This window comes from Taudactylus pleione, unplaced genomic scaffold (assembly GCF_031769625.1).
Source record: "Taudactylus pleione unplaced genomic scaffold, aTauple2 ptg000186l, whole genome shotgun sequence".
NCBI classification, from domain to species: Eukaryota; Metazoa; Chordata; class Amphibia; order Anura; family Myobatrachidae; genus Taudactylus; species Taudactylus pleione.
Window position 1 is genome coordinate 8,735,860 of NW_028284588.1, and position 12,349 is coordinate 8,748,208.

The 12,349-nt window shown below is 40.0% G+C and overlaps 1 protein-coding gene across 1 annotated transcript in view; it reads left to right on the forward strand.

The window, feature by feature from the left end:
- NFX1 (nuclear transcription factor, X-box binding 1) overlaps nucleotides 1-12,349 on the forward strand; it is a 107,122-nt gene that overhangs the window by 68,269 nt on the left and 26,504 nt on the right. Inside the window, exons 8-14 of the mRNA XM_088476297.1 lie at nucleotides 4,667-4,766; nucleotides 5,968-6,185; nucleotides 6,374-6,471; nucleotides 7,207-7,237; nucleotides 9,638-9,720; nucleotides 10,398-10,506; nucleotides 11,938-12,057. Of these exons, the coding sequence (XP_088332423.1) occupies nucleotides 4,667-4,766; nucleotides 5,968-6,185; nucleotides 6,374-6,471; nucleotides 7,207-7,237; nucleotides 9,638-9,720; nucleotides 10,398-10,506; nucleotides 11,938-12,057 (759 nt within the window). The remainder of the gene's footprint in view (nucleotides 1-4,666; nucleotides 4,767-5,967; nucleotides 6,186-6,373; nucleotides 6,472-7,206; nucleotides 7,238-9,637; nucleotides 9,721-10,397; nucleotides 10,507-11,937; nucleotides 12,058-12,349) is intronic.

Genomic DNA, 12,349 nt, shown 5'->3' on the forward strand with positions numbered 1-12,349 from the left:
GAATGATAACTGAGGAGGCCACCTGGGCAAGTATATTTTTATATCTGTGGAGGGCTGGTTTTGGAGAACTGTATTTATGGTTTTATTTTTTTAAACATACTTGTTGCTATGGTAGCAGAACATTTTTAAGCAAAATATTTCCTGTAATCTTTGTGTCCAATTTACAACACATGGAAAATCTCTGAAGTTGCAGTTTATGTCCTGTTTATATGCAGAAACATATTCTCCTTTGTAGCTGCTGACTTCTTTGCAGTCCCTTAAGTTAACATCAAAATTCTGACTAGAACCTACGTGCTAAAGAACACTCAGGACTTTTTATTGAATGAGTAATTTGATGGTAACATATTATGGATGGTCAGAAATTATATACATAAATTAAAAAGGTATGTGTTATGTGGAACGGGTCTTGTAGCAATTGTAATTTTCCAGGTTGATTGATATATTGATACTTTTTTTTTTTAAGAACAATTTTATGTTTCAGTACAATAGTATGATATAATATAAAGCACGACTAATATAGAATTTGTATAAATGTGTGGATGACCTATATATTTGGAAATCTGATGAGATCGCTTTAAAAATGTGGTGGAGACTGTGTATCGGGTACATGATGCCATCATATTTATACTAGATAAAAGTATGGTGGTGATATAATAGCCAGACAGCTTTGTATTATAAACCAATTGAGAATAATTTGTTACATAATGATTGTTTATATACTCCAGGTACTGTAAGAGGTATTCATTAGAGTCCACTTATTTGACCCTGGAGGATAATTTCCATTGATGAGCAGTTTGATAGGGTAGATAATGCAATTATTTTTAAAAATATTTTGTTACAATGTAAAAATTAAGTTAAATGATTGCAAAGGTGCCCTATTGTGTGACACCAGAAGCCAGTAAATGAAATAATTAAATTTCTAACTGTTTATAATAGGAATTCAAAAGCTATTCCCAATATTGTACATATGGGTCATTCCATGCCAAATCATCACAGCTTCCAACCCGACCGTCTCAGATATTTATGAAATTTGGTAGGATGATAGACGGCATAAAGTAACTTTCATATGTAAAATTTTAGCCCACAGTGATACACGGTGTTCATGCTACAGGGTTACAAACATGACAAAAAATGTATGCTTGCAAGGTCAACTAAAAGGAATCCTAACTTTGCTTCAAAACAAGACCAACATGAAAGTTCTACCACAATTAGAAGTAAAGGGACCACAATTTCATAAAAAAAAATGTATATTTAAATATTGACTTCTACATTTCAAGGTCACATGATGTGACCTTTGACCTTGAATATCTAAAAAAAAAAAAAAAAAGTTTACTTTTTTTGTACATAAAGTATGTACAATACAATCTCTTTGGTAGAAGTTTGATTTTGGGATGCCTTTGGAAACAGGAGTAAAAAAAAAATATTAAGTACGACAGTTTAACCCTTCTTGCACTAACCATGCAACTGGCAAATTCAGACTTGTCTTGTAGTGTCTCTCTCTGTGTTCTAGGGATGGTTTTCTATCGATGGCACCATCTGTGATAACCATCGATGGTACAATAACAATCTATGGTGAACCATAGATGGTTTGCACTGCTTGATGGCCACCGCTGCCGGGTACCTACCATCGGTAGTAAACCGTCGATATTTGTAAACTATTGATGGTCGATAGCCATTTCTATTGTGTTCTTCTCAGTCTGGCTGCAGCTTCTGCATTGAGAACTAGTGAAACAAGGGACTAAGGGCCTGATTCATTACAGATCGCAACTGCGATTGCAATACCGATTACACACGCAGTCTCACTGCAATAGTATGCTAATCCACTGCGATTGCTATGCCGTTGCAACACAAAATACCTTACACACATTCACTTTACCTTACACACATTCGTAATCCTTAGCAAGACTGCAAAACCATCGATAACATTGAGTACCATCGCAGCCTCATGCACACTTGCAGAAAGTCAGACATTACTGAGAAATTGATAACCTCAGCGCACGCTGTGAGTACACAAGCTGTGTACGGCATTGTAGTGGATAATTTATGCATGCCCCTGCAGCGGCGTTCAAACGCACAGGAACACCTGCGTTTCGCCGACAACCCCCCCCGGTCACCTCCCCCCAAACGGCACTTACTGTCAATCACACTGCAATGGGTCTGCGTAGTCACTGCGCTCAGAGTGGCTGGTTCACGCATGAGCACTGCGATGCATGCACAGTACGCAACAATCGGCCGTTTGCCTGCGTAATCGCAGTTGCGATCAGGCCCTGAAGGTGCATACACACTAGACTATATGCTCCCTGAGCGATATCGTCTAGTGTGTCCCCGGCAGGCTGTGCTCAATGTCGTTTATGACATTGAGCACAGCCGCTGAACGATATCATTAACGATATCGTTCAGCGCCGGGCTCTCTCCCCCATTCCCTGACATGCAGCAACCTGACGAGATCGTCAGGTTGGCCTGCATGTCAGCCCGATGAACGATGATGACGAACGACCCGCGGGAACGCGTGTCGTCGTCATCGTTCATCTTTTTGGGCTTAAAAATGGACGATAAAGTGGACGACTGAACGATAACGATATCGTTATCGTTCAGTCGTCCACTTTATCGCCCAGTGTGTACGCACCTTTAGACATCACTTTTTTTGTGGTGATTTGACATGGAACGACCCATAAATATTGTCTTTTATTAATAGAAGAACAACTTTATTTTCTGATTTACCTTAAAATAGCAAATTATTTGTGAATACTGATATTCACAAATCATCTTCAAGATGTTGAACATGTCCTTGTTAGAGCTGTGGGCACTGTAATGTTATTACTAATTGTGCTTTTTTGTGGTGTTCTATCCAATATAAACCAAACCCTTCAAAGTGTTCTGCAACATGTGACAGCAAAGGGGTCATATATCTTCTCAAATGCTGCTGGGATACGTTGGTTTTTTCTACAAAAGCTATTAAAATATGTCTTAATAAACATGTTTTCTATAAGAAAATGTTATGTACTAGAATAAAATAAGGAATAGTAGAGACTTTTTTATATGCTTAAAAATATGTACATACACCAGTTAGGGGGCAAAGTTTTTGCACCTACTATACTACAGGTGCACATATACACTAATGATGATTTCTTGCAGAAAACCTGGTGCATATGCTGTGAGGGCGTACGCATTTCTATATACACGGTTTTCCTGTGGGGTTATGATTTTTTTTCAAAAAAGTTTACGCCCATTTTGGCAACAACCTTGCATAAGTCGTCTTAAGGTACATTTGCACTAATGAGCCTATGTTATAGTGCCCATCATCTCATAGCACAGGTAGGCATAAGTGTCAGAATGGCCTGAGTCCCCATAAGGTAATGTGCATGTGTGTTACTTTCTGAGCATCATCCCCATTATGTTACATATATGTTGGCAGATAATGAAGGGTTGATAATCCTACTTAGAAGAGGAGTCTTCTGGACAGATAGACTAGGCATATGCGGCCGAGTAGGGCGCCACATAGAGGAGGGCGCCCTGGCTCAACTGCACCAGCAACATGTGCAGCAAAGCTCCCTTGGGCAGACAAAATGGTGTGTAGCTCGTGGGTATGGTTTTTCCAACTAAACCACACCCCCTTACTTTTTTCAGGCACTCGCAAAAGTAGACCTGGGGGTGCCGAAATATATATTCGCTTACCAAAAAAATGTGGGCTCGGGCCAGCCCTGGGCATATGAGAAGTTGCCCATAGCAGTCACTCGGCTTCTAGCTATGATTTTGTACTTGATAAATGATCGCTAGAAGCTGATTATATGCTATGGGAAACTTCTCCACTTGTCCTCTACAGTAGGTTTGATACATTGGCCCCATGATCATCAGATGACACTTGGCATTGGCCCTGCAATTGGTTGTATTCAGTATAAAGTTGTCCTCAATTTGTAAAGGTCGTTATGTTGTCTTGCAAGCTCTGCTGCTGAAAACATTTGCATCTTTCCTGCTGTATCGGGGTGTGGTGTTGAAGCCATGGTGATGTAGTGATGACCGCCTGGTGGGAGTAATCACTACAGGTGGGAAAGCAGCGTATCGAGCGCTGGCTTCTGTGTCTGTAATACAGACTATTTCTGCAGAAAGCTGAGTTGTACACCATTTAAGTCTCATCGGTGTAGGTGTGAGGGTTAATTATGAGTGGCTACACATTGACTAAGATTACTATGTAATTATTATTATCAGAAGTAAGCTCCTGCAATGAAGGAGCTTATTTGCATATAGTCAGGGAGGAATTAGACTGCTGTACAGTATCTTTTAACCAACCTATCTGTGAAAGTAACCCTATAGTTCTTCACATGCTCAGCAGAAGACACCTTACCTGGGGTATGATACCCTGATACCCATGAGCAGGGTCAGAATATCTGTCTGTAGACGGGACTGAACACTTTACCATGTCATAGTTACAGAACCCAGTATAATAACTACCGCTTTAACCACTTTACTTTTTTTTTTTTTTTTAAGTTTAATAAAAGTTAGTAAGTGTTTTTTAAAATATATTTAAATATTTTATTGAAAGAAAATATACTTGGGGGTTGTCTTGCAGCAAGACTGGAACGGGATATCATCATGCAGTTTTCTTTTTATGTAATGTGTAATAAGCTCTCCAGCAAGCCTGTGACTGTTTTGCTTTGGTATCTCTCAGCATGCTATTGTGGCGGAAGCTCTCGGGATGTGTTGTGTGGAACAGACAAGGACAACTATGATGGCTTTGGAAACTTTTCCTGCCAGAAGCTGTGTGATAAGTAAGATTTATTTAAAGTATTTAGTTATCAAAAATGATTGTATATATTCCACAGTGCTATACAGCAAATATTTAGCCATTCACATCCGACCCTGCCCCAGTAGAGTTTACAATCTTTACTCCCTACCACATGTACACACACATATACTGTATACTAGGGTTATTTTTTGTCAACCAATGTTTTCAGGTTGAGGAAGAAAAATCACACACAAACATGGTGAGAACATACAAACTCCACAAATATAGGGAATTGGTTCCAAGATCTCAGTGCTCCTAAGCATCGCGCCACCATACTGCTTCATGGGTTCTGATTCCTAGTCTTAGCAGTTTTCTTTAAAAGTGGTCAATTCTTACAATCTGTACTAAGCTGCACATTCTGGACACATTGCATTGCTTTAAGAAATTGTGTCAAGTTTTTGTAAAGCGCCAACATATTTCCAAATAGGTGCAAAAAAGGGCAAGATTAAACCTTTTTATTTGCCTTATTTTTATATCCTTATAAAAGGTCAAGTGCTTGATGTGTGTGCCATGTAGATCGTCACAGATAATCTTATTAGCGATGTATCTGGTGCCTGCAGATCCGGAGCCAGTTATCCCACTGCCAACCCCTCTTATTATGTCCTGGGATACTTCAGAATCTGAAAGTCTGTCTTTTTAAAAGGGTGTAAGCTATGTAAATATGCAAGTAATTTTTCTCTTCCATATTAATAATAATTTCACCAGATATTCAGGATATCTCGCAGCCGTTTAAACCGAAACAGTGAAAATTTGTGCCGAATTTTTCTTTCTTTTTTTTTTTTTGTCAAAAGCTACACACAGAAAATCACATTTGCGTTCTGTTCGCTATCTTGAAATTTTTATAAAAACTTTTTTTTTGACCATTTGGGTTACAGTTTTATGTTCATGTTAGAATGGTATGTTCTGAAAATACAAAGTCTTCTTAAAAAAAAAAAACCAAAGTATAAATTGTGTGGGTACTGCATTAAAACAATCCTCGATATTGATGTTGGAATGTGACAAGCCCAAATGTGCAAAATTACCTCTGCACAAGGATGAGAAAATCCTTTGCAGTGTAGGGGTTAATCATCCACACAAGACCACAATTTGTAAAAGGTTTTTTTTTTGCAAGGATTGTGTTAAATAGCAGTTGTTTGTCTGCATAAATATATAACATTTTCTGTGTTTTTATTTGTAAATGGCAGGAAATTGAATTGTGGTAAACACGGATGTACAGAGGTCTGCCACCCGCAGCCTTGCCAGCCTTGTCCTCGTCTTCCCCAGGTAGTTCGTTTCTGTCCCTGTGGACAAACTCCCTTGAGCAAATTACTGGAGTTGGGTTGTGTTGACCGAAAAACCTGCACAGATCCAATTCCTTCTTGTGGAAAGACCTGCGGCAAACCCCTGCCTTGTGGTTCTCATGGTAATCGTTATTATTCTGTTGTTTTTACTCCTTCTCTTCTGTCTTTGGGTGTTTTTTTTTTTTTTTTTTTTATTGGAAGTTTGTGATCTATCTAAAATAAGACTTTAATAGGCTTCAAAGTATTAATTTACAGTATTCACAAGCAGATTTTGTGTAGCTTAGATTTGCTTTTCTATTATGTTTACCAGATTTCATTCATACCTGTGAGAACCTGTGTCATGAAGGGGAATGTGGCCCTTGTGCCCGTACATCTAATATAGCCTGCCGCTGTGGCTTTAAAGCAAAGGTATGCTGTTTAAACAATATTTTTGTATTATGGTGGTGGTCTTTATTTTTGGAAATGTGACCATTGTAGAGCAATACAAATCTGCTGTGCTATTAAGGGTGAAGTTGTACAACAGCACCTGAAAGCAGAGCTTTGCCAGCTAGAAAAGGGCAACCTTCATGGGAGCATAGTGATTGTAGTGGTAACACTTCTCAGTGAAGGAGAAGCATTGCCCACTCACACATGAGATTGATTCAGCTCTGGACACGAGCACTGCATGATCCAATGTACTACGACGCAATGTTTGGTTACATGCTGCATGTAACTATACAGTGTCCTTCATTGCAGCGTCCCATCTGCCATGCAGGACAGCAGGAGTGACAATGCAATGAACAACGGGCAGGAAACACAGATCTGCTGTACACACTATACGATGTGTACGATATATCATTCCGATCCATGTAGGAATAATATCTTGTACGATGCATCGTATAGTGCAGAGATTTCCAAACTTGCTAATACATTACAGGTTTAAAGGATAAATATTTGCATAATTATTATTAAACTGTTTTAGCTAATGAGAAACTGGTGCTGTCTTGGTTCTTCTCTTAATTATAGATATCTTATATTTATAATTTTGCTGTTTAGCAAAATACCATCATTCATTGGCAGTTGTAAACATTGGGAAGGTGAGATCTCAAGATCCTGTTGTTGTGGTTTGTAATTTATTATTATAACCATGTGATTGTTCCACAGGAAGTCCCCTGTGCGCTGATACAAAATGAAGGTAAGAACCCGATTTTGGTGATCATGCTTGCATTGCATATCTCTGTAACATGACATGACTTGTAAGATTGTAAAGTGATGATGTCAAATTCCTAGAAAATTATGTAATTTCTGCAAATTTGTGTGTTCTCTTGAAAACTATGTGATCTATTGTCTACCATGTAAATGTGATTTTCCTACACTGCTATTCACAGGTAGGTTATATTTTAAGACCTTATTGAGCCTTCAGTGCAGGCCTCCCAGACTACCATTTTGCAACACACAAGGCATGTCTTACATTCTATACAGGGCTATAACTAGGGCTGTGTGCGACCGGTGCCGCCATACAGAGCGCACTTGCTTCTGGCTAGCAGGGTGCCTGAAATAGCAGCATGCAGCCAGGATCACTGCTCCTTTAGACACCCCTGGCAGGCACCCTGCAGTCTGTACCACTGATTAGAGCGTCCTTGGGACGCTCCAACCAACGATGCATTTACCGATGCTACCAGCCCTGCCTTCTCTGCATGACGTAATGCAGTCATGTGCTAAGGTATACAAGTAAAAGAAACAAGGTAGCGCTTGTAGACAATAATGGAAACAATTTAATAAAACTTAATGATGCAAACAATAATAAAAAACAATGTGTCAATGTGCAAATATGCTGGCAATAAATGGAGCTGGTCAATCAATGAAAAGTCTCTCTGCAGTAATATGGATAATTCCAATTCAGTAGGACTGTACCATAATCAGGCCATTCATCCCAGTGTATGTGGGGCTGGCAGAGCTGGGGTGAAGGCATGGGGCATATTCTCCTATGGTAGTTGTTTTGTTTGCTTTAAAACCGTAATACAGGTTGAGTCTCCCATATCCAAAATGCTTGGGACCTGGGGTATTTTGGGTAACGGAATATTCCGTATTTTGGAATAATTGCATATCATAATGAAATCTCTTGGGAATGAGACCCCAATATACACAGAATGCATTTATGTGTTATATACACCTTATACACACAGCCTGCAGGTAATTTTATACAATATTTTCAATAATTTTGTGGCTCAAACACAGTTTGTGTACAGAAATATAATTCCTTTATGTTTCATATACACCTTATACACAGCCTGAAGGTAATTGTATACAATATTTTTAATAATTTACGCCTGTAGTTGTCAAGAGGCAGGGTCTGTGGAGGGGGCAGAAAATATGAACACTTTAGACCTCCTCCCCCCACTAGCCCCAATATTCGATCAGTAGTAACTAGATTTAATAATTGCCATCCTTCCCCTAACTAGCTCTGTCATTATTTGTTATCCCTTATCAACTTAACATTACATTAATATTCCCACTATATAACCTTAATAACCCTAACGTTGGGGTCCATTTATTTGTCAGATTTTAGACCCAATGAATAGAACTTCTTATCACAGCTATTTGCGGGAATAAGAAATTGTTTACCACCCGACTGTAGTAAATATCACATGCAGGGACAGGGGCTCGTCTCTGCGATGTCTAAAGTAAAGTGCTTAATACTGAGGGACCTTGGACTGCCTACTGTAAATGCACGGTCATCAGACACTGTACTTTGTAAGGTGTCTGTAGCTGCCATTTAGGTAGCACGAGCCATCTTGTACTGGACAAGCCGCTTGGGACGTGATATTACAACTCATCACTATAGATAAATTATTAGATATGTTGTTTTCGGTAACATTTTCAGTATAATTTACCCCTTGAATATTCTGGAATGGGTCTAATCCCAGTGCACCGCAATCACGTTATTATTTAGACGCCCACCAGCCTGACACAAGACGCCCACTTTCACTTAGTAACATACGTCATCTCCAGGAAGTGTATGAAACAATCGGTAACATCGGACCCATTGGCAGCACTTGTGGCTAACCATACCCTACCACAAGCACTGCGAGTGCTGCTGTGTGTATGCTGATGATGCGTCTTAATTATGCACGCCCCTGGAACAGCGTTCAGACACTCCTACGTTCGCACCACCACACCCCCATTACCATCGACCAACCCCTGTCACCACCCATAAACGGCACGACTTGTCACTCATTCTAGGGGGACGTCTGTGTACAGGGTGCAAACGCTTCCTGATCGCATGGACTAGTTCGCACACGCGCACTGCGTCTTGTACGCATGCGCAGATTGCAAACATCGGCAGGCTACGCTCGAATGCAGCCTAGCGAACGGTACTGAATCAGGCCCTAGGTGCCTTAGGAAGAGGGAATGGCAAAATGATGTTGCTGAAGTTACTTTCGATGTCTGTTACTAACTGAGCAATGAATTGGGCCTTTACTTTACATTTAGATTTTTCCAGCCGTAACAATTTAGCTATAGGGGACCATAAACTTGTCATTAGCACAAAATATTGCAAACATAATTTTTGATTTACTTTCTTTGTAAATTTTAGGAGATTTTACATTCATTTGTGACAAGCGCTGCAACAAGAAGCGTCAGTGCAGCCGACATAAATGCAGTGAGATTTGCTGTGTGGTGAGTTCACACGTTTAGTCAACAAGAAGAACCATTATATCTTATTTTTCTGATTCAGGGTATCTAAAGTGAGCTTTGCACTGTGGGTTATGATGGTCTGCTACCATATTACAGTAGGCTCATTTAAAGTAATCGGTGAGCTCCCCTCTGCTGTCCATGTAATAGGTTATTCGGTTATTTGAGGGTTTCTTACATTTTTATCTTATGGGAGCCAAGGTAGTTTACAGATTGTACTCTGTTTAGTTACAGTTCAATATTTGGACTTTGTCTATTTTAATAACTTGTGTTGGTGCCACCTACTGTGACTTTTAGTGGCTCACATCAGAACATAACCAGTGTAGTGTTCATGTGCACTGATGAGAATTATTGCCAAGCTGATTTTATTTTGTCTGATCTAATTTAATTCAGACAGAACAATTTTCTGACATACGGGGAGACCGTTACTGACATACAGAGAGCATTTTCTTAGACAAATGGGTGATGTCATAAGCTTCTAGGATTAGTGGGTGCAGGACAGGCATTTTCCTATATGTTCTTAAAAAGCAGCGTGTGCATGATATTGCATGTTTGTGTCAGTTTGAAAACTTGCTGCTCACGAACAGGAAGATTGAAAGCGTTTATAGAAGATTAAAAATATCAGTTGTGACTTGTCTTACATACACAATATTTCTGCACAGGACAAAGAACATAAGTGCTCCTTAATTTGTGGGCATAAACTCAACTGTGGCCTTCACAGATGTGATCTACCATGCCATCGTGGGAACTGTCAGAACTGTTGGCAAACAAGTAAGATGTCGTAATCTGTTTCGCTAACTTACTTGAAATTGTACGACCTTTGAATCCGTTACTAATTGTTCGTTTTGGGGAAATGCCTAGTTTAACCTAACTGACTGACTGAAACTGGTCAGCAGTAATTGGAGGAAATATGGACCAGTGTTTCATCAGTTTTCCTCATGGTTTATATTTTGAGGAACAGTCTGATAAGTACTTCCTACATCAGGTTATCCATTCTTGTTAGAACTTTTTAAGGAGAGTATATAGTGTGACATACAAATGCGTTTAGTGCTCTAATTTGGTTTTTATGTGTTTTGATTGTTTTATTATTTTATTTACTTTTTTGTTTCTCAAAATGATAATTACACGCACTGCATAGCGTGGAGGTAGAAAAAAACAGTGGAATCATTGGAATGTCACAGTATCATTAAGTATTATGAGAGAGATGAATATGCTGATCTTGCGGGAGACAGTGCACTATCCACCTCTATGATTGTTGGTGAAGACCAGGCCAGTGGTGTTGGGGTGGGAATGGGGGGGGGGGGGTAAGCCATATACCACGAACCGAGCTTTAGCTGATGGATGGAGCAGCAGAGCGGAAACTTTGTGGTGTTCAATGTACCTTTAGTATGAGACAGAGTACACATGTCTAACCGAGATGCAGTTTAATTACCGGCGGACGGGATGCCGGCAGTCGGAATCCCTACAATAGAAGCCCGACCCGGGACTAAAGATAGGCGTCAAAATCCCAACTCCTATCTTTAGCCCCACGTCGAAATCCGGACAGCCGGCATCTCAAACGAAGGTAAGCGGGGACAGGTTAGCTGCGGGGGGAGGAGGGTTAGGTTTAGGCACCCCCTGGGGGACTTGGGGTTAGGCACCACCTCGGGAGTTTTAGGGTTAGGCACCACCAAGGTAGGGTGAGGGTTAGAGGGGGGAGGACAGGGGCTGGTTAAGATACTTACCAGCCCCAGTCGGGATTGTAGCTGATCAGGCTTTCTGCGTCTGTATGAGAACCGCTGGCTATTCAGCAGTTGGTATTTCTTACCAATTCCGTGTAACCTGTTATGTGCCAAGCACTTGATTACTTGCACAAACGGACCAAGCTAATCTGGGCTTTGGAGGAATTATGGGAATGTGGTTTTAGTTGTGTAGTAAGGAGGACCGATAATATAATGACTGATGTTGTAGATGTGTACGTTTTATAAGGGTACACTTGAGTACGCTAAATTCCAGAACACAGAGATCGGAGAGGAGGCATACTAATATGGTACAGAAAAACCAAGAGTGTAATTGTGTAGGAAAAAAAAACAATTATGTGCAGTTACATAATTCACACACTGTACTATATAATCACTTGTATTTTCCAGGGTTGTAGGTACCATTCCTCATTTTTTAATAAAATAATAAATGAAAGTTTGGGTTTTTGTTTTTTTCTTTCAGGTTTTGATGAGCTCACTTGTTACTGTGGGGAGTCTGTGATTTTCCCTCCAGTACCATGTGGCACCAGACCGCCAGAGTGTAAAAACTCCTGCAGCAGGCAGCATGAGTGCGACCATCCAGGTACATACATCCATGCTATCACTTGTCATTTGTGCAGCTTGGCCTCTCAGGTTTTACAGATGTCTGAGAGATATATGTAAAATATGTGAGCTGTGTTGGTGGAGTTAATATGTATGCATGTTGTAACTATGTATAGTATTGTAAAGTGCATGTATTTTTCTTATGTAGATGCATGTTAATCTGGAAACATACCATAATGTAACCACATATAATTATATAGTGTAAAGGGTGGCTGCTGTCCGGCATGGTTTCAGCCTTGCAATAAGGTTTTGGGGCTCAGACTCTTTCATAA